This window comes from Oncorhynchus masou, chromosome 33, assembly GCF_036934945.1.
Source record: "Oncorhynchus masou masou isolate Uvic2021 chromosome 33, UVic_Omas_1.1, whole genome shotgun sequence".
NCBI classification, from domain to species: domain Eukaryota; kingdom Metazoa; phylum Chordata; class Actinopteri; order Salmoniformes; family Salmonidae; genus Oncorhynchus; species Oncorhynchus masou.
Genome location: NC_088244.1, coordinates 148,175 through 171,758, shown reverse-complemented (window position 1 = coordinate 171,758; position 23,584 = coordinate 148,175). Strand labels below are relative to the sequence as shown.

Genomic DNA, 23,584 nt, shown 5'->3' with positions numbered 1-23,584 from the left:
TCATCAATCTACATACGATACCCCATAATGACAAAGTGAAAACAGGTTTTAGAAATGTTTGCAAATGTTTTAAAAATAAGTATACAGACCTTTTGCTATGAGACTCGAAATTGAGCTCCGGTGCATCCTGTTTCCATTGATCATCCTTGAGATGTTTCTACAACTTGATTGGAGTCCACCTGTGGTAAATTCAATTGGTTGGACAATTTTTGGAAAGTGCATGTCAGAGCAAAAACCAGCCATGAGGTTGGAATAATTGTCCGTAGAGCACCGAGACAGGATTATGTGGAGGCACAGATCTGGGGAAGGGTACCAAAAAATGTTTGCAGCATTGAAGGTCAAGAACACAGTGGCCTCTATCATTCTTAAATGGAAGAAGTTTGGAACCACCAAGACTCTTCCAAGAGCTGGCCGCCCAGCCAAACTGAGCAATCAAGGTTGTCACTCTGACAGAGCTCGAGAGTTCTTCTGTGGAGATGGGAGAACCTTCCAGAAGGACAACCATCTCTGCAGCACTCCACCAATCAGGTCTTTATGGTAGAGTGGCCAGATGGAAGCCGCTCCTCAGTAAAAGGCACATGACAGCCCGCTTGGACTTTGCCAAAAGGCACCTAAAGGACTGTCAGACCATAAGAAACAAGATTCTCTGGTCTGATGAAAACAAGATTGAATTCTTTGGCCTGAATACCAAGCGTCGCATTTGGAGGAAACCTGGCACCATCCCTAAGGTGAAACGTGGTGGCATCATCATGCTGTGGGGATGTTTTTCAGCAGCAGGGACTGGGAGACTAGTCAGGCTCAAGGGAAAGATGAACAGAGCAAAGTACAGAGAGATCCTTGATGAAAACCTTCTCCAGAGTGCTCGCTTCCAAAGGTGCTTCAACAAAGTACTGAGTAAAGGGTCTGAATACTTATGTAAATGTGATATCAGTTTTTATTTGTAATAAATGTGCAAAAAAATGTACCTGTTTTTGCTTTGTCATTATGGGGTATTATGATGTCATTATGGGGTATTGTGATGTCATTATGGGGTATTGTGATGTCATTATGGGGTATTGTGATGTCATTATGGGGTATTGTGTGTAGGTTGAGGGGCATTTTCTTTTTGTGAATAAGGCTGTAATGGAACAAAATGTGGAAAAAGTCAAAGGTTCAGAATACTTTCCAAATGCACTGTATATTAGGATGTGTAGTATACATTACAGTATACACAGTATGATAAGTGTAGTAGACAGTGAGCTGTGTAGGATACATTATATACAATAGATGTATAGTATACATTACAGTATATTAGCTGTGTAGTATACACAACAGTATATACAAGATGTGTAGTATACATTAGGCAGTATATATTAGATGTGTATGCGTGCCTGTGTCTCTTCACAGTCCTGCTGTTCAATAACGTGTATTTGTTTTGTTTTTAAAAATCTAGTTTTACTGCTTGCATTAGTTACTTGATGTGGAATAGAGTTCCATGTAGTCATGGCTCTATGTAGTACTGTGCGACTCCCATAGTCTGTTCTGGACTTGGGGACTGTGAAGAGACCTCTGGTGGCATGTCATGTGGGGTATGCATGGGTGTCTGAGCTGTGTGCTCTCTTTACTGATTTCTGCAACATTAGTAAAGATGATTCTCATTAACAAAAGGTCTGAATATGGGTTTTATTTGTAATACATTTGCAAATTTGTCATTAGGGGATATTGTGTGTAGATTGAGGAAAAAATAGTGAATAATAGTAAAGATAAACTATGAAACATATGGACAGTGGTGTAAAATACTAAAAGTACGAAAGTAATTTGGTGTATCTATACTACTACACTATTTATATATTTTTTGACAACTTTTACTTCACTACATTCCTAATGAAAATGTACTTTTTACTCCATACATTTTCCCTGACACCCAAAAGTACTTGTTACATTTTGACAGGAAAATGTTCCAATTCACACACTTATCAAGAGAACATCCCTGGTCATCCCTACTGCCTCTGACCTGGCAGACTCACTAAACAGATGCTTATTTTGTAAATTATGAGTGTTGAGAGGCTGGCTATCAGTCAATAAAATAAAACAATTAAATTGTCCTGTCTAGTTTGCTTAATATAAGTAATTTGAAATAGTTCATACTTTTACATTTGATATTTAAATATATTTTAGCAATCCCATTTACTTTTGATACTTCTGTATATTTAAAACCAAATACTTTTAGACTCTTGCTCAAATAGTATTTTACTGGGTGACTTTCACATTTACTTGCGTCATTTTCTATTAAAAGGCATCTTTACTTTTACTCAAGTATGACAATTGAGTACTTTTTCCACCACTGTATATGGAATCACATAGGAACCAAAAAAAAAAAAAAAAAGTGTTGAACAAATCAAAATATATTTTATATTTTAGATTCTTCAAATAGATACCCTTTGCCTTGATTGCAGCTTTGCACTTTGCACAATTTCTTTACTTCTTAATGTGTTTGAGCCAATCAGTTGTGACAAGGCAGGGGTGGTATACAGAAGATGGCCCTATTTGGAGAACAGCTCAAAAAAGCAAAGAGAAACAATAGTCCATTATTTTTTAAAGACATGAAGGTCAGTCAATACAGAACAAGAACTTCGAAAGTTTCTTCAAAATGCAGTCGCAAAAACCAAGCGATATGATTAAACTGTCTGGCGATATGATGAAACTGTCTGCTTATCTGCTGCAGAGGATACGTTCATTAGAGATACCAGCCTCAGAAACTGCAGCCCAAATAAATCCTTCAGAGGTCAAGTAACAGACTCATCTCAACATCAACTGTTCAGAGGAGACTGCGTGAATCAGGCCTTCATGGTCGAATTGCTGCAAAGAAACCACTACTAAAGGACACCAATAAGAAGAAGACTTGCTTAGGCCAAGAAATACAAGCAATGGACATTAGACTGGTGGAAATGTATCCTTTGGTTTGGAGTCCAAATTTGAGATTTGTGGTTGCAACCGCCGTGTCTTTGTGAGAGGCGGTGTGGGTGAACGGATGATCTCCGCATGTGTATTTCCCACCATTATGCGTGGAGGTGGTGTTATTGTGTGGGGGGTGCTTTGCTGATGACAATGTCTGTGATTTATTTAGAATTCAAGGCACACTTAACCAGCATGGCTACCACAGCATTCTGCAGCGATATGCCATCCCATCTGGTTTGGGCTGAGTGGGAGTATAATTTGTTTTTCAACAGGACGATGACTCAAAACACCTCCAGGCTGTGTAAGGGCTATTTTACCATTGTGGCCCCCACAATCCCCCGACCTCAACCAAATTGAGATGGTTTGGGATAAGTAGGACAGCACAGTGAAGGAAAAGCAGCAAACAAGTGCTCAGCATATGTGGGAACTCCAAGATTGTTGGAATAGCATTCCAGATGAAGCTGGTTGAGAGAATGCCAAAAGTGTGCAAAGCTGTCATCAAGGCAAAGGGTAGCTATTTGAAGAACCTCAAATATAAAATATATATTTTGATTTGTTTAACACTTTTTTAGACTATATTATTCCATGTGATATTTCATAGCTTTGATGTCTTCACTATTAATTATACAATGTAGAAAAATAGTCAAATAAAGAAAAACCATTTAATGAGTAGGCGTTCTAAAACCTTTGACCGGTAGTGTGTGTGTGTGTATGAACAGTTGAAGTCAGAAGTTTACATTAGGTTGGAGTCATTAAAACTAATTTTTCAACCACTCCACAAATTTCGTTTTAACAAACTATAGTTTTGGCAAGTCGGTTAGGACATCTACTTTGTTCATGACACAAGTAACTTTTCCAACAATTGTTTACAGACAGAGTATTTCACTGTATCACAATTCCAGTGGGTCAGAAGTTTACATACACTAAGTTGACTGTGCCTTTAAACAGCTTGTAAAATTCCACAAAATGTCATGATTTAGAAGCTTCTGATAGGCTAATTGACATCTTTTGAGTCAATTGGAGGTGTACATGTGGATGTATTTCAAGACCCACTTCTGTGCCTCTTTGCTTGACATCATGGGAAAATCAAAAGAAATCAGCCAAGACCTCAGAAAAAAAGTGTGTAGACCTCCACAAGTCTGGTTCCAAACGCCTGAAGGTACCACGTTCATCTGTAAAAACAACAGTACGCAAGTATAAACACCATGAGACCACACTGACATCATACCGCTCAGGAAGGAGACGCTTTCTGTCTCCTAGAGGTGAACGTACTTTAGTAAAAAAGTGCAAATCAATCCCAGAACAACAGCAAAGGACCATGTGAAGATGCTGGAGGAAACAGGTACAAAAGTATCTATATCCACAGTAAAACGAGTCCTGTATCGACATAACCTGATAGGCCGCTCAGCAAGGAAGAAGCCACTGCTCCGAAACCGCCATAAAAAAGCCAGGCTACGGTTTGCAACTGCACATGGGGACAAAGATTGTACTTTTTGGAGAAATTTCCTTTTGTCTGATGAAACAAAAATAGAACTGTTTGGCCATAATGACCATCGTTATGTTTGGAGGAAAAAAGGGGGAGGCTTGCAAGCCAAAGAACACCATCCCAACCGTGAAGTATGGGGGTGGCAGCATCATGTTGTGGGGGTGCTTTGCTGCAGGAGGAACTGGTGCACTTCACAAAATAGATGGCATCATGAGGGAGGAAAATGATGTGGATATATTGAAGCCACATCTCAAGACATCAGTCAGAAAGATAAAGCTCGGTTGCAAATGGGTCTTCCAAATGGACAATAACCCCAAGCATACTTCCAAAGTTGAGGCAAAATGGCTTAAGGACAACAAAGTCAAGGTATTTGAGTGGCCATCACAAAGCCCTGACCTCAATCCTATAGAAAATTTGTGGGCAGAACTGAAAAAGCGTGTGTGAGCAAGGAGGCCTATACAAACATGACTCAGTTACACCAGCTCTGTCAGGAGGAATGGGCCCGAAACGGGCAACCCGAAACATTTGACCCAAGTTAAACAATTGAAAGGCAATGCTACCAAATACTAATTGAGTGTATGTAAACTTTTGGCCCACTGAGAATGTGATGAAAGAAATAAAAGCTGAAATAAATCATTCTCTCTACTATTATTGTGACATTTCACATTCTTAAAATAAAGTGATCTTCCTAACTGACCTAAGACAGGTAATGTTTACTAGGATTAAATGTCAGGAATCGTGAAAAACTGAGTTTAAATGTATTTGGCTAAGGTGTATATAAACTTCTGACTTCAACTGTACGTGTGTGTGTGTAGATAGATATCTCCTCCTATGTGTATCTAAGATGTGCAATCTTTTTTCCCGTATCATTGGCCTGGGCTATTGTTTGTTTGATGTCAAGACCAGACTGATTTGTCAGAGTAGCCACTCATTTGTGTTGTACCCTCCCTTTACAACCCTAATCCTGCCCCAGCGTTTCTAACTGGGGTGCCCTGACACTACACAGCTGATTCAAATAACTAACTCATCGTCAAACTTTGATGATTTGAATTAGTAATGTAGTGCTAGGGCAAAAACCTCTGTGTGGCTCTTGGTGTCCCCAGGACAGTTTGTGAAAGGCCGTCCTTCCCATAATTCCAGCTAATTTCTAAACCACTTCTTAAATGTCTTTTCTAGAACAGCTCCAGTGTCTTAACAGTTCAAGAAAAAAAAATGACTGACACTTAAATCTCATAATCCAGTGCCCATATTTACACAGACATCCCAATTCTGATATTTATTTTACTTGTGATTGGTCAAAGACCAATATTGGAAAAAATATCAGAATTGGGCTACTTATATAAACGCAGCCTAAGACTATTTGTGGATGAAAAAAAATAGTCTGCTAATTGTCACCCTCTCCTTCTTGGCTGAACATTTGACTCAGTTCCTGTCCCAGTTGGCTAGCAGTCCTCTCTCACTCTCCCTCTTCAGCTGAACATCTTGCCAAGTCTCTGTCCCAGTCTGCTATTCGTCTCTCGCTCCCTCCTCCCCACCTCTCTCAGTCCTCTCAGGGCAGAGGGAGAGTCAGGCTGGAGCTCCTGTAGTTTTCTGAAGGCCCTGTCGGCCTCTTCCAGCTCCCCTGCCTCCAGGTTGGCCTGCCCAAGGCGGTACCAGGCCTTCAGCCCTTGGGGCTCTAGCAGCGTGGATCTGGCGGGAAAAAATAGTTACATATTGGGATATTATTTGACAACATATCTCAATATTATTTTTGCCAGCTGTGCCTGCCCGAAACTAGTATTTTTTCCTTGTTATTAATTTTCTTTTGAAACAGGGAACCAACATGTTTTTCCATGACTGATCAAAACAAACTGTGTCATGCTCTCTCCTCTCTGCATCAGACATGACGAGCAATACGATGGGAATGTCTAATCATAATAAACAAATCACAGCTTCAAATCGCAATATATAGAGAATCTTTACGATTGTGAGCATGTGTGACCGACTGGCTCGATTTTGTCTTATGTATCAACATTTTAAATTGTGTTTTTTTTTTACATTGGATAAAAGTAGAGACTCGAAAACAGTATATCATACTGTAACACTACAGTTGAGGGAAAGTAATTCTGCTTTGAAAGTTAATAAACTTGTAACCCCACTTTTGAGAAAATGGCCCTTGAACGCTTGGGTACATGTACTGGAGAGTTCTTCTTTGTCGACACCCATTCAGCATCGGGCACACCCTCTTATGCCTTAGCCCCGCCCATCTCTTTAAGGATTCACATGCATGACATCACAGCCTGTTGGTCCAAAATAGCATAACTGGTGTATTTTAACAGCAATAAACCCATCTGTTTATGTCAATCTAGCAAACCAGGCACCTAAAAGCAACTTTATAAACAATGTTTTGGTTAGCTTGTTAGCTAGACAGCTAACGTTAAGATAGCTGGCTAGCCAGTTTAAATAATGACCACATAACTGACAACGTCTTAACTTTAGCTAATATGTATTAATTATTACAGGAACATAAACTCACAACAAGATCATTATTTACAAGTTAATGGCGAGCCAATTACAGGAAATACAGTTGTAAGTGAGACAAAATAAAAGCAGGGCATTCTACCGGAGAATTTTAGAACTTGGAAAACTGTCTCGTTGGCCTAATGTTATATCCTAATTTGACTTTGGTGCAGGTCATGTTGTTCTTCACATTACAGTCTCTGGAAAATACAATCTATATCAAATCAAAAATGTATTCGTCACATGCACAGGACACAGAAGGTGCGAACGGTACAGTGAAATGGTACCTTGCATAGTGGAGTCTTTTGTTTAGACATGTCACTAGATAGCTAAACAATGACCCATAATCCTAATTTATAACATTACTTCCCTGCATTATTCTGCATGTAGCTAACAAACTAGATTCAAATGTTAGCTAGCAATGCAAATGGCTGTGAGATATGAATAATATTACTACACAGATCATTCACGTAACATTAGCTTGCGAGCAAGCCAGCCAACTAACAGTACACTTTAGCTTGAAATGAAAACGACTTTCTGACTAAATTAGAAACGTATAATATCTGAAAATGTAGCTAGGTAGACTCTCTTACCCATAAACATGCATGAACACTTCTCCCTCTCTGTCATGGATGCCATGGTTGCCCTTAATTTGAAGATGTATAAAACACCGGTCTCCGGATTACAATTCTGTGTGTTCTCTTTTCAACTCCCTCTGTATATTTGCATTCAAACGCCAGAATTTTCTCCATCTCCTTAGCTATCATACTGTGCTTCCACCGGCATTCCACCGATTTCAAAACTCAGACCTCCAGAAAGTGGAGAGCAACACTTTTGCAGTTCTTCATGTTAGCTTTCAAAAAAGCCCTGTTAGAAAGGATCACATACTGACCAGATCATAAACAGTTATAAACAGAAGTGTGCTACATGGCAGACAAATCCGAACTCATCTCTCAGCTTGTCCAGCCCATCCATTACCTCAGCCAATCATGGCTTGCGGGAAGATTCCTGGCTTTTTCCGTGGCTAAACCAACTAGGCTCGTATTTTAACAATTTTATTCATATCTACAGATGGCATACAAGTTTGTTATTAAGGCACATGAAAGTTTACATATTGCAGAATGCATTTCTGACACAAAAAAAACGCATTTTGATCAAAAATAAATGTTTACGTTCAAATGCCTCGACTGTGTAGTGACGCGCAACATACGCCTAGTTTCCTGAAACGAGTCACATACAAATTACCAAATTAGTAAACTAGGCCTTTTTTCTACTCCTGTATGAGCGAAGCACCCCCACCCCCCATCAACAGCCCTCCAATCCACAAACATCTTCCAGCAGCCATGATTGTGACAATACATATCGTATCAGCACCCGAGTATCATGATATCGTATCGTGAGGTCTAGTGCTTAATTTGAGACGGATCCTGCAGGAACAGTATTGTCGTTCTTTTAACGTAACGTAACGCAATCAACACTGCTAGCTAGCCAGCTAGCCCCCGAATAGCAGCACTGTAGAAACTATTACACTCGACGGAACGACTTGATTAGTGTAGTGTCAAAATCGCAGCCACTGCCAGCTAGCCTACAAAGTCAACAACGCAGCCACTGCCAGCTAGCCTACTCCAGCAGTACTGTATCATTTCAATCATTTTAGTCAATAAGATTCTTGCTACGTAAGCTTAACTTTCTGAACATTCGAGACGTGTAGTCCACTTGTCATTCCAATCTCCTTTGCATTAGCGTAGCCTCTTCTGTAGCCTGTCAACTATGTGTCTATCTATCCCTGTTCTCTCCTCTCTGCACAGACCATACAAACGCTCCACACCGCGTGGCCGCAGCCACCCTAATCTGGTGGTCCCAGCGCGCACGACCCACGTGGAGTTCCAGGTCTCCGGTAGCCTCTGGAACTGCCGATCTGCGGCCAACAAGGCAGAGTTCATCTCAGCCTATGCCTCCCTCCAGTCACTCGACTTCTTGGCACTGACGGAAACATGGATCACCACAGATAACACTGCTACTCCTACTGCTCTCTCTTCGTCCGCCCACGTGTTCTCGCACACCCCGAGAGCTTCTGGTCAGCGGGGTGGTGGCACCGGGATCCTCATCTCTCCCAAGTGGTCATTCTCTCTCTCTCCCCTTACCCATCTGTCTATCGCCTCCTTTGAATTCCATGCTGTCACAGTTACCAGCCCTTTCAAGCTTAACATCCTTATCATTTATCACCCTCCAGGTTCCCTCGGAGAGTTCATCAATGAGCTTGATGCCTTGATAAGCTCCTTTCCTGAGGACGGCTCACCTCTCACAGTCCTGGGCGACTTTAACCTCCCCACGTCTACCTTTGACTCATTCCTCTCTGCCTCCTTCTTTCCACTCCTCTCCTCTTTTGACCTCACCCTCTCACCTTCCCCCCCCCTACTCACAAGGCAGGCAATACGCTCGACCTCATCTTTACTAGATGCTGTTCTTCCACTAACCTCATTGCAACTCCCCTCCAAGTCTCCGACCACTACCTTGTATCCTTTTCCCTCTCGCTCTCGTCCAACACTTCCCACACTGCCCCTACTCGGATGGTATCGCGCCGTCCCAACCTTCGCTCTCTCTCCCCCGCTACTCTCTCCTCTTCCATCCTATCATCTCTTCCCTCTGCTCATACCTTCTCCAACCTATCTCCTGATTCTGCCTCCTCAACCCTCCTCTCTTCCCTTTCTGCATCCTTTGACTCTCTATGTCCCCTATCCTCCAGGCCGGCTCGGTCCTCCCCTCCCGCTCCGTGGCTCGACGACTCATTGCGAGCTCACAGAACAGAGCTCCGGGCAGCCGAGCGGAAATGGAGGAAAACTCGCCTCCCTGCGGACCTGGCATCCTTTCACTCCCTCCTCTCTACATTTTCCTCCTCTGTCTCTGCTGCTAAAGCCACTTTCTACCACTCTAAATTCCAAGCATCTGCCTCTAACCCTAGGAAGCTCTTTGCCACCTTCTCCTCCCTCCTGAATCCTCCTCCCCCCCTCCTCCCTCTCTGCAGATGACTTCGTCAACCATTTTGAAAAGAAGGTCGACGACATCCGATCCTCGTTTGCTAAGTCAAACGACACCGCTGGTTCTGCTCACACTGCCCTACCCTGTGCTCTGACCTCTTTCTCCCCTCTCTCTCCAGATGAAATCTCGCTTCTTGTGACGGCCGGCCGCCCAACAACCTGCCCGCTTGACCCTATCCCCTCCTCTCTTCTCCAGACCATTTCCGGAGACCTTCTCCCTTACCTCATCTCGCTCATCAACTCATCCCTGACCGCTGGCTACGTCCCTTCCGTCTTCAAGAGAGCGAGAGTTGCACCCCTTCTGAAAAAACCTACACTCGATCCCTCCGATGTCAACAACTACAGACCAGTATCCCTTCTTTCTTTTCTCTCCAAAACTCTTGAACGTGCCGTCCTTGGCCAGCTCTCCCGCTATCTCTCTCAGAATGACCTTCTTGATCCAAATCAGTCAGGTTTCAAGACTAGTCATTCAACTGAGACTGCTCTTCTCTGTATCACGGAGGCGCTCCGCACTGCTAAAGCTAACTCTCTCTCCTCTGCTCTCATCCGTCTAGACCTATCGGCTGCCTTCGATACTGTGAACCATCAGATCCTCCTCTCCACCCTCTCCGAGTTGGGCATCTCCCGGCGCGGCCCACGCTTGGATTGCGTCCTACCTGACAGGTCGCTCCTACCAGGTGGCGTGGCGAGAATCTGTCTCCTCGCCACGCGCTCTCACCACTGGTGTCCCCCAGGGCTCTGTTCTAGGCCCTCTCCTATTCTCGCTATACACCAAGTCACTTGGCTCTGTCATAACCTCACATGGTCTCTCCTATCATTGCTATGCAGACGACACACAATTAATCTTCTCCTTTCCCCCTTCTGATGACCAGGTGGCGAATCGCATCTCTGCATGTCTGGCAGACATATCAGTGTGGATGACGGATCACCACCTCAAGCTGAACCTCGGCAAGACGGAGCTGCTCTTCCTCCCGGGGAAGGACTGCCCGTTCCATGATCTCGCCATCACGGTTGACAACTCCATTGTGTCCTCCTCCCAGAGCGCTAAGAACCTTGGCGTGATCCTGGACAACACCCTGTCGTTCTCAACCAACATCATGGCGGTGGCCCGTTCCTGTAGGTTCATGCTCTACAACATCCGCAGAGTACGACCCTGCCTCACACAGGAAGCGGCGCAGGTCCTAATCCAGGCACTTGTCATCTCCCGTCTGGATTACTGCAACTCGCTGTTGGCTGGGCTCCCTGCCTGTGCCATTAAACCCCTACAACTCATCCAGAACGCCGCAGCCCGTCTGGTGTTCAACCTTCCCAAGTTCTCTCACGTCACCCCGCTCCTCCGCTCTCTCCACTGGCTTCCAGTTGAAGCTCGCATCCGCTACAAGACCATGGTGCTTGCCTACGAAGCTGTGAGGGGAACGGCACCGCAGTACCTCCAGGCTCTGATCAGGCCCTACACCCAAGCAAGGGCACTGCGTTCATCCACCTCTGGCCTGCTCGCCTCCCTACCATTGAGGAAGTACAGTTCCCGCTCAGCCCAGTCAAAACTGTTCGCTGCTCTGGTCCCCCAATGGTGGAACAAACTCCCTCACGACGCCAGGACAGCGGAGTCAATCACCACCTTCCGGAGACACCTGAAACCCCACCTCTTCAAGGAATACCTAGGATAGGATAAGTAATCCTTCTCACCCCCCCTTAAATGATTTAGATGCACTATTGTAAAGTGGCTGTTCCACTGGATGTCAGAAGGTGAATTCACCAATTTGTAAGTCGCTCTGGATAAGAGCGTCTGCTAAATGACTTAAATGTAAATGTAACAGGATCAAGCACCTCTCAGATTTGACTGTTTGTTCCGGCACCTATAATACTTATTTTCCACCATAATTTGCAAATAAATTCATTAAAAATCCTACAATGTGATTTTCTGGATTTTTTTTCTTATTTTGTCTGTCATAGTTGAAGTGTACCTATGACAAAAATTACAGGCCTCTCAACTTTTTAAGTGGGAGAACTTGCACAATTGGCAGCTGACTAAATACTTTTTTGCCCCACTGTATATAGTCATCCTATCGAGCCACACTGATTCCAGACCTGCTCTCTTATTTGTACATAGAGATTATGGGGAGGTCCGGTGGGCGGTGGGGTAAGTAACGGATCTTGACACAGACCTTGGTAGTGGTGGTCAGCTAGTGAAGGGGTCCCTACGTAATTACATCACATAGCCTAGTCTAGTCATCTCCCTACTGAATTTGAATCATGAGAAAGCCCCCCCAAAAAATGTTTAAATAATAATACTTCCAGAGAGAGATAGTGAATCGAACTCAGAACGAGCCAGAGAACTGTCAGTGCCGGAGGAGAGAGGTGCAAACTGTTCCTGATAGCGATACCTAACAGCGCTGCTATTAATCCCGCCAGTTCAGCTACCTTCACTAGCTAGTAGACCTAACCTGAACCCAGCTGGAGAGGGAGATGGGGAGCTGGGGGTGAGGGCGGCAGTGCATCCACCGACGAAGTGCTCGGAGCAGTTCAAGAACAACCAGATGTATAACAAGTATAACCCCTGACTTGTCATGCAGAATTCAGAGTTGGGCTGTACAACACGCAAAAAAGTAGGGAGCTTGGGTCTAGAAACAACTGGAGGGATTAAACTAGCAAAATAGTGGGAATGTACAGTAAATTAACATCCCATGTCTCAGACGTAAAGAAACAACAAATAGCCCTCAGAAAAAAAGGTTTTTGAACAGGTGTATTTGTAGACGAGGCTCGAGAGGACACCCAGGTTATAGTTCACACTCAGAATGAAAAAATAGACACTACAGCCAGTCTTCAGAACAGCCTGAGAAGGAGACTAAACATCCCGCTCATGGCAAGTTGACTCTCAAGAGTCACGGGGAGAGTCGTTGTGGGAGGTTTTGAAAACTAAGGTAGTACATATTTCTTCCTTTACAAACTTGTTCTGTACTGTGAAGGTAATCTGAATATGTGCTTCATACTATCACATCGGCAGGAGGCCTATATATTCTCATGTGCGTGTTCTGCTGTGTCCTACATTGATTTATTTGATTTTAAGTTTCATTCCGATATTTGTTCTACAGCTACATTGATGAGTTGAAAATGATATGAAATGCAGGTCTTGTAAGCTCCACAGCTGAGTATGTGGGTATATGGGTGTTCTGCAGTGTTGTCTAAAAATGTTGCTGTACACTGACGTCTAGAAAATTAGGCTCTAAGAAATGTGGACTTGTGTAACCGCAGCTATACTCAAGTATGTGGGCATACTGCAGTGACGTCTAAAATGCTTTGAATTATTCAGCGCCATGGAGAGTGCTGCCCGTTTCACCACCATAGATAGTAGGCTACTTGGCTGTTTACTCTGTCTGCTGCTATGTTGTGTTAGACACTTTTTTTCTCAATGTGTTTGGGACGGTTCCTCAGAGCCCCCCCCCCCCCCACACACCCACCTCAGAGCCCCCCGTGCTCACTATGTGTTCTGGGAATTCACGATTTACAAATTAAGTATTGGTGAGGTCCCTGGCAATTCCTAGCCTTACCTGGAGGCACACCCTCTGGCCCGGGACCACTGGCCCAGTTTCAGCTGACATAGGGATAGGTTGGAGTAGAGAGAGGCCTTGGTGGAACGGTACTGACGATCTGTAGGGGCCTCTAGGCTATCTTTCTTCTCCGTCTCCTCATCCTCCTCCTCCTCCTCCTCTATCGGAGTCATCGCCTCCCCTTCTCTCCGGGTGTGTAGTTTTAGGGTGATGAGGAGTTTGATGGCTCGGCTGTAGCTGTCTGCCGCCCCCCACATGTCCCCCGCCCTAAACCGGTCTCCCCCCCTCTGCTTGTGTGACATCACCCAGCCCCACTTCTCTCCAGCTGACAGCTGCCAGGACTCATGGCCAGGAGAGAAGGACTGGAGCTCTACTGTTATGCACAGGGACTGGTCAGGGCCTGCTCTCTTCTGCTCCTCTTCTCCTCCCCGGAGTCGGTCTGTTAGTGGAGTCAGCATTGCCTGGGGACACGAGGGTCAAAGGAGTGAAAGGTTAAAACCAGCTGTATGAAGGGTGAATGGGTAATAGCAGGTACATGCTGATTCAGTGTGGTGCTATTGGTGTGTGAGCCTCTCCTTACCACACACTTCTCTCCAGCTCTCATCCCCTCCACACACCCCTCTGTGATGTCACACTGCCCCTCCCCCAGCCTCAGAATGATCCAATCACCAAGCGGGACCTGCAGCATGGTACCCTGGGAGCGCTGTAGGGGTGGGACCTGGGCATCTGAAAGGACTGCGATTGGCAGGTCAGGTTTGAGTGACAGCTCCGGGTCAGCTGTAGGTTCTCCTTGGCGTTGAACTCTGACCTGACACAGAGAGCCAATCCCGGGGTAGACGTCTCTAGAGGGGTCAGTTGGCTCCGCCCCTCGTTTCCTCCTCTGACAAACCTCCCACAAGCCCCTGGGGCACACAGACACCCAGGAAGTGACCTTATCGCCTTCTGTCTCCGCTGCCTGGGAGGTCTTCATCACTTGAGGAGAGAGGGAGAGTTAGAGGGAGAGAGAGAAGACAGGAAGAAGAGAAGAAGCAGAGATGGCGAGGAGATATTCCCGTAGCATGGTAACCAACCAACAACATAATATAGTAACCTAAACAACATGGAATGAACGTCCAAGCGTCTTTTTTATAAACTAGTGTGCTTTGGGTCATTGTCCTGTTGGAAGGTGAACCTTCGCCCCCAGTCTGAAGTCCTGAGCGCTCTGGAGCAGGTTTTCATCAAGGATCTCTCTGTACTTTGCTCCATTCATCTTTCCCTCAATCCTGACTAGTCTCCCAGGCCCTGCCGCTGAAAAACATCCCCACAGCAGGATGATGCCACCACCCTTCCCCGTAGGGATGGTGCCAGGTTTCCTCAAGACGTGACGCTTGGCATTCAGGCCAAAGAGTTCAATCTTGGTTTCATCAGACCAGAGAATCTTGTTTCTTATGGTCTGAGAGTCCTTTAGGTGCCTTTTGGCAAAGTCCAAGCCGGCTGTCATGTGCCTTTTACTGAGGAGTGGCTTCTGTCTGGTCACTATACTATACAGGCCTGATTGGTGGAGTGCTGCAGAGATGGTTGTCTTTCTGGAAGGTTCTCCCATCTCCACAGAGGAACTCTGGAGCTCTGTCAGAGTGACCATCGGGTTCTTGGTCACCTCTCGGACCTCCGATTGCTCAGTTTGGCCTGGCGGACAGCTCTAGAAAGAGTCTTGGTGGTTCCAAACCTTCTCCATTTAAGAATGATGGAGCCCACAATTCCTTCAATCTCATGGCTTGGTTTTTGCTCTGACATGCACTGTCAACTGTGGGACCTTATATAGACAGGTGTGTGCCTTTCCAAATCATGTCCAATCAATTGAATTTATCACAGGTGAACTCCAATCAAGTTGTAGAAACATCTCAAGGATGATCAATGGAAATAGCATGCAGATGAGCTCAATTTCAAGTTTCAAAGCAAAGGGTCTGAATACTTATGTAAATATAAAATGTATTTATTTACATTTGCATTTCTAAAAAACTGTTTTCACTTAGTCATTATTGGGTATCGTGTGTATATTGATGAGGATTTGTATTTATTTAATCCATTTTAGAGTAAAGCTTTAACCAGTTGTGTAAAGTACTTCAAAAAGTTTGAGTATCTGTACTTTACTTTTAACATTTTTGACAACTTTTACTTCACTACATTCCTAAAGAAAATTATGTACTTTTTACTCCATAAATGTTCCCTGACACCCAAAAGTACTAATTCTATTTTGAATGCTTAACAGAACAGGAAAATTGTCTAATTCACACACTTATCAAGAGAATATCCCTGGTCATCCCTAGTGCCTCTGACCTGGCAGACTCACTAACACATGCTTTGTTTGTAAATGGTTGTCTGAGTGTTGGAGCGAGCCCCTGGCTATCCGTATATGAAAGAAAATATTTTTAAAAATGTGTCCATCTGCTTTGCTTAATGTAAGGAATTTGAAAATATGTTTTTATTTAACTAGGCAAGTCAGAACAAATTATTATTTAGAATGAAAGCCTACCAGAGAACAGTGGGTTAACTGCCTTGTTCAGGGGCAGAACAACAGATTTTAACCTTGTCAGCTCAGGGATTCGATCCAGCAACCTTCAGTTGAAATGGTTCATACTTTTACTTTTGATATTTAAGTACATTTTATCAATTCCATTTATTTTTATTTTTTGTTGTTTTTTTTGTTTAGAATTTTACCCCCTTTTGTCCCCAATTTCGTGGTGTCCAATTATTAGTAGTTACTATCTTGTCTCATCGCTACAACTCACGTACGGGCTCGGGAGAGACAAAGGTTGAAAGTCATGCGTCCTCCGATACACAACCCAACCAAGCCGCACTGCTTCTTAACACAGCGCCATCCAACCCGGAAGCCAGCCGCACCAATGAGTCGGAGGAAACACCGTGCACCTGGCAACCTTGGTTAGCGTGCACTGCGCCCGGCCCGCCACAGGAGTTGCTGGTGCACGATGAGACAAGGATTTCCCTACCGGCCAAACCCTCCCTAACCCAGACGATGCTAGACCAATTGTGTGTCGCCCCACGGACCTCCCGGTCGCGGCCGGTTACGACAGAGCCTGGGCATGAACCCAGTCTCTGGTGGCACAGCTGGCGCTGCAGTACAGCGCCCCTAACCACTGCGCCACACTTTCAAACTTTTACTTAGGTAGTATTTTACTGGGTGACTCACTTTTACTTTGAGTCATTTTCTTTTAAGGTATCTTTACTTTTACTCAAGTATGACAATTGGGTACTTTTTCCACCACAGCATTTAGTTTAGTTATATTGTTGGCTGTCATGAGTGAAATTCATCCATCTAGCTGGCTAACAAGGTAAGCTGATCTTTCTCTACCTTCACATCAAGTTAGCTCTGTGCAGGGCCGGTCCTGGCTGTTCTGCCTTAAGTGAGAGAGAAGAAAAATGGCCCCCGCCAAAACTAGAATAGCCCCAGTAAGCAAAATGACTGAATATGCATATTTCCGAGGTGTTGAAGTGAGGTCATGAATGAAAGGTGAAATGACATCTATGTATGGGCCAAATCAAGGCTGGGTCAGACTGGACAAAATCTGAACCAAACATAAACGTCTATGATTGGATCAGATTTGGTCCGGACCTAACCGATAAATAAACCTCTGTGGACAACATGGGAATCACTGCCCCACCAACAAGATGTACAGACGGGACCAGAAAGGACTTACTGGGGTGCAGCCTACCATGTCAGCTGCAATGGAATTTTATGAATGCCCCCCATTTGTAAAAATAGGCCATTGCATTGGTTTTATTAGTCCTGATTCCTGTTTATTTTGTATTTATTTAACTAGGCAAGTAAGTTAAGAACAAATTCTTATTTACAATGACTGCCTACCCGGGCCAAACCCTAACCCAGACGACGCTGGGCCAATTGTGCACCGCCCTATGGGTCTCCCAATCACAGCCGGTTGTGATACAGCCTGGAATCGAACCAGGGTCTGTAGTGACGCCTCTAGCACTGAGATGCAGTGCCTTAGACTGCTGCTGCCACTCAGGAGTAATGTGACTAATCAATTTGGCTATTTAAAAGCTCTGAATATCAGCTACCCAACTTTATCAGGAGGAGTTATCCTAAGCCTATTTGCAATGTGTTTACACAGCGGGAAATGCAGAAGTATTTTATTTGACGGATACGAACTCGAAACCACTGATCATGCCAATTTTGCCCACAGGAAAACAATTCCTGGACATTAGTTGTGAGTAGCCTGATGACCATTCCATATTTCCATTCTACTTTGACCTGTTAGGATGTTGTTTGTTAACATGTCAGCACATTTTTAGATTAGGCTATTTGATCAGAGAAACCTACATAAGTTGGCATCTCATTACAGTGCCATACATGTTACATCCAGCATGTTGGCTACAGAAAAGGCCATATTTTTATGCTATATCTGCAACAGCACCCTGCCCTTATAACAAATGATTGCAGCTTTCAAACTGCAGTCAACTGTGGTATTTTGGACGCAGTAATGGCATAATAACTACAGTGACACTGTACAATTACGGCAGTAAAATAGAAAAAGGTATTATGGACTCTGTATTTGCAGTTTACTGCACTCTGATTCATCTTTTTTCCGTAAGGGTAGAAATGCGCGCTGGGAATGAACAAGATTAATACCCACATTAATGGGTATTAATACTTTTTTGGTAACAACAACTCAATGTGTGTGTATTTTTGTTCCATTTTTTTAGTTGGCTCAAGAAACTTGTCATTGTGTCCTAACTAGCTAGTAATTATGTCGCGCTGGGGCTCCTGGTTGAACCTCTGGTTGCGCCTGCAGAGAGCGGGTCTGTGGGACGGAGTAGATCGCTCCTCAGCTGCCAGCCTCTTTCACCAGCCTGTTAGCTTTAGCCAGGACTCATGCAATCCGGGGTCCTTGGGACGTCGCTAACACGTTGAAGCGTACATTTAAAATGGGTAGGGGTTAAATTGAGGATTTAGGGTAAGGGTTATGGGGAGGATTTAGGGTAGGGACGTCCCAAGGACTCCAGATAGCACTAACCATTTAGCCAGTTAGCTAGCTATAACGCGTTAATGAACATTGCGAAAGTAAAAACATGTGCATAAAATAAAAACTCATGTAAAACATACTACATTTCATGAGAAGATGAACAGATATCTAACTTATTCCTACCTGCAGACAAACGGTATTTCGGCGATGTGCGACTTCAACGGATCAAAACAATACAACTTCTTCTTCGATGAGGTTTAACGCCGTGTGGCACCAAATAAATGTTGCATTGCCGCCACCTTCCTTACGAAAAAATATTGCAGTTAGAGTGCAGTTATACAGCATTCAAAATATAAAAAATTTACTGCAGTAATTTTGCAGTGCAAACCCACCACTCTACTCCACTCTTTAAATACCCTACCATCTACCATTTAACCCTACACTCACAAAAAAACACCCTACTCCACTATTTCAATACCTTACCATCTAACCCTACACTCACTAAAACCTCCCCACCCTACTCCACTATTTAAATACCCTACCATCTAATCCTACACTCATTAATGAACAACCTACCACCCTACTCCACTCTTTAAATAACCTGCCATCTACCATCTAATCCTACACTCACAAAAACACACCCTACTCCACTATTCAAATACCCTACCATCCAACCCTACACTCATTAACAACCCCCACCCTACTCCACTATTTAAATACCCTACCATCTAACCCTACACTCATTAACAACCCACCACCCTCCTCCACTATTTAAACACCCTACCATCTAACCCAACACTAAACCCCCACCCCACTCCACTATTTAAATACCCTACCATCTACCATCGAACCCTACACTCACTAACAACCCCCCCACCCTACTCCACTATTTAAATACCGTACCATCTACCATCTAACCCTACACTCACTAACAACCCCCCACCCTACTCCACTATTTAAATACCCTACCATCTACCATCTAACCCTACACTCATTAACAACCTACCACCCTACTCCACTATTTAAATACCCTACCATCTACCATCTAACCCTACACTCACTAACAACCCCCCACCCTACTCCACTATTTAAATACCCTACCATCTATCCCTATACTCACTAACAACCTATCACCCCACTCCACTATTTAAATCTATCTGGTCCTACCTCAGGCCAACAGACTGAAAGGACGGGACACCATCACTGAACACACCCTGTAACTCTTCTGACGTCAAGTCTCGTACACCCAAATACCTCTCTGCAGCTGCCACCACCACCTCAATTTTCTGTGACTTTCCATCCCTGCAGTACAGTTGATAACCATTGTTATATATGCTACAAATCCAATCTCACTGAAACATATACCACTTGTTGGTTTATATCTCTGTTCTGGTACAGATCTACTAGTCACACCCCTCCTCTCAGGATCCCTCCCTCTGTTCTGGTACAGATCTACTACACCCCTCCTCTCAGTATCCCTCCCTCTGTTCTGGTACAGATCTACTAGTCACACCCCTCCTCTCAGGATCCCTCCCTCTGTTCTGGAACAGATCTACTACACCAGTCCTCTCAGTATCCCTCCCTCTGTTCTGGTACAGATCTACGACACCCCTCCTCTCAGGGTCCCTCCCTCTGTTCTGGTACAGATCTACTAGTCACACCCCTCCTCTCAGGGTCCCTCCCTCTGTTCTGGTACAGATCTACTAGTCACACCCCTCCTCTCAGGACCCCTCCCTCTGTTCTGGAACAGATCTACTACACCCCTCCTCTCACCACTCCTCCCCCTTGACCCATCTTCCTCTACTTTCTTCACTGCCTCAGCATAGGTCAACTTCTGCACTACTCTAACCCTGGAAACCTCAACCTGCCTCTCTCACACGGGACATTTCTGATTCCCAGCCACATGGGCACCCCTGCAGTTAACACATACCACTACTACACAATGCTACACATTCCTTTGTCTCATTCCCTTTGGCCCACTTCTCACACATAGGAACCTCCCTCCTACACACTGCTGCCACATAGGAACATCTAGGAACCTCCCTCCTACACACTGCTGCCACATAGGAACATCTAGGAACCTCCCTCCTACACACTGCTGCCACATAGGAACCTCCCTCCTACACACTGCTGCCACATAGGAACATCTAGAAACCTCCCTCCTGCACACTGCTACCACATAGGATCTTCATCCTACACACTGCTGCCACATAGGAACATCTAGGAACCTCCCTCCTACACACTGCTGCCACATAGTAACCTCCATCCTACACACTGCTGTCACATAGGAACCTCCCTCCTACACACTGCTGCCACATAGGAACATCTAGGAACCTCCCTCCTACACACTGCTGTCACATAGGAACATCTAGGAACCTCCCTCCTACACACTGCTGCCACATAGGAACCTCCCTCCTACACACTGCTGCCACATAGGAACCTCCCTCCTACACACTGCTGCCACATAGGAACCTCCCTCCTACACACTGCTGCCACATAGGAACCTCCCTCCTACACACTGCTGCCACATAGGAACATCTAGGAACCTCCCTCCTACACACTGCTGCCACATAGGAACCTCCCTCCTACACACTGCTGCCACATAGGAACCTCCCTCCTACACACTGCTGCCACAGGCCCATAAGCTTGACACCTGTAAAAACGTAGTGTATTCGGCACAACGCTTGTATGGAATAACTTATATATCCTACCATCTCTTTGTTGGGCAAAGACTCAACGTCAATACTCAGACAACGTATCACAAACACCGGGAATGTTCCCCTTCAGTTGGTCAACCTTGACATTTACCTCTACCCCAGCATACCACCCTGCATTCCACTGCTGGCTTGCTTCTGAAGCTACACAGGGTTGGTCCTGATCAGTTCCTGCATGGGAGACCAGATTCTGCTGAAAGTGGTGTTGGGGGGCCAGTAGGAGGCACCCTTTCTTCTGGTCTAAAAATATATCTCAATAACCCAGGGCAGTGATTGGGAACATTGCCCAGTGTAGGGTGCTGTCTTTTGGATGGGATGTTAAATGGGTGTCCTGACTCTCTGTGGTCACTAAAGATCCCATGGCACTTATTGTAAGAGTAGGAGTGTTAACCCCAGTGTCCTGGCTAAATTCCCAATTTGGCCCACATACCATCATGGTCGCCTAACCATCCCCAGTTTACAATTGGCTAATTCATCCCTCTCCCCTGTAACTATTCCCCAGGTTGTTGCTGTAAATGAGAATGTGTTCTCAGTCAACTTACTTGGTAAAATAAATAACCTCTCAATGGTGCCCTTTTCTTGAGAGCAAAACAATTCACCTCTCTTGTCCTCATAAATTTAACACGGAGCACCTGCTCCCCCTGACCAGCAGAAACAGAAACAATTAACAAAAAAGATCACTTCTGGTTGCCCTCATTGATGCCACAGCACCTAACTGTTTTCACCCACCCTGAACCCACAAATATGTCAGCCAAAAGGCAGGGGTCCACTTTTTTCTTTTTCCCAAATTTCCCTCCTATTGTCACAGACTCATCTTTTTCCTGACCCTTGATGTAAGCCTCGGGCCCCGAGACCTTCACCACACATACCACCTCCAATACTTTGCCCTCATTCACTTCCATTTTCTCCTCCTATCTTCGATCCGGCGTATAACTCACTCTGCTTACACTTTCTACCATTCTTCTTTAACAAACCATCTCCCTTTGTTCACAATCTTTAACAGACTCAAGCTCACCCTCTTCCTCCCTCTCTCTCTTAGACCTCCTCTGCCTCTCTTTTTCCCTCCATTCCTCCTCTGTATTCCAAGTATACATCTCCTTGCTATAATGCTGCACTTCTCCTGACAAATCTTGTTCTTGCCTTCTCAAGGGACGCCATGTAACCGGTTGTGCCATTTAGCCAGTTCGTGACTTGGCCTGGAGCTGAATTCCTGCACCTCAAATGTTATGCTGCTTGAGCTCTTATTCCTCTTTTAGAATATCAGCTCCAAGGTATTGTGGTGCTCCTGCTCCTAAATATAAACAATACAGGCACACAAAATGAGTACCGGAACCTAATTCAGTCCAAGTCACGAACTGGATAGCGATGACGCCATCCACATATTCCAATGGAACTCCCGATGGCCAAGTATGGGAAACAGCATACTTGGAGTGTGCCTGAAAGGGGGCATTGCGAAAGGAGCGGGTGGACCACATGTGATGCTAATTATCAGTGGGTGGATCAACAGTGATGGTGTAATGTCAGTGTCACGTTCACGACCTTTATTTCCTTTATTTTGTCTTTATTTAGTATGGTCAGGGCGTGAGTTGGGGTGGGCAGTCTGTTTGTTTTGTCTTTATTTAGTATGGTCAGGGCGTGAGTTGGGGTGGGCAGTCTGTTTGTTTTGTCATTATTTAGTATGGTCAGGGCGTGAGTTGGGGTGGACAGTCTGTTTGTTTTGTCTTTATTTAGTATGGTCAGGGCGTGAGTTGGGGTGGGCAGTCTGTTTGTTTTTCTATGTTGGTTTTTGTGTTCAGCCCAGTTGTAACAGTTTTCTTGAGTCGAAGGAGAGGCGGACCAAAATGCAGCGTGGTTATTATTCATGGTTCTTTAATAAAGAAACTATACTTTAATAGACTAACAAAACAAGAAATGTGAAAAACCAAACCAGCCCTATATGGTGCAAACACAGAGACAGGAACAATCACCCACAAAACCCAACACCAAACAGGCTACCTAAATATGGTTCCCAATCAAAGACAATGACTAACACCTGCCTCTGATTGAGAACCATATCAGGCCAAACACAGAAAGAGACAAACTAGACACACAACATAGAATGCCCACTCAGATCACACCCTGACCAAACAAAACATAGAAACATACAAAGCAAACTATGGTCAGGGTGTGACACCAGTATGGTTCTCAATCAGAGGCAGGTGTCGTTAGTTGTCTCTGATTGAGAATCATATGTAGGAAGCCTGGGTTTCACTGTTGGTTTGTGGGTGTTTGTTTCCGTGTGAGTGTTTGTCGCCACACGGTACTGTTTCGGTATTCGTTTCACTCAAATCGTTTATTGTTTTGTATTTCAGTGCTCAGTTCATTTTTAATAATACGTCATGAA

At 44.6% G+C, this 23,584-nt stretch overlaps 2 protein-coding genes across 2 annotated transcripts; both read right to left on the bottom strand.

Annotated features, from left to right (window-relative positions):
* Positions 1-989: 989 nt before the first annotated feature.
* On the bottom strand, positions 990-13,748 carry LOC135527656 (FK506-binding protein-like). The gene is made up of 2 exons (XM_064956138.1): positions 13,509-13,748; positions 990-6,112 (listed from the first exon to the last, which is right to left on the bottom strand). Exons 1-2 carry the CDS (start codon positions 13,679-13,681, stop codon positions 5,893-5,895), a joined length of 393 nt encoding a protein of 130 aa, XP_064812210.1. The 5' UTR covers positions 13,682-13,748; the 3' UTR covers positions 990-5,892.
* On the bottom strand, positions 13,711-18,744 carry fkbpl (FKBP prolyl isomerase like). Its single transcript, XM_064956114.1, has 4 exons — positions 18,671-18,744; positions 14,089-14,480; positions 13,775-13,969; positions 13,711-13,734 (listed from the first exon to the last, which is right to left on the bottom strand). The coding sequence occupies exons 2-4, from the start codon at positions 14,476-14,478 to the stop codon at positions 13,711-13,713; spliced, it is 609 nt and encodes a 202-aa protein (XP_064812186.1). The 5' UTR covers positions 14,479-14,480; positions 18,671-18,744.
* Between the last annotated feature and the right edge of the window lie 4,840 nt (positions 18,745-23,584).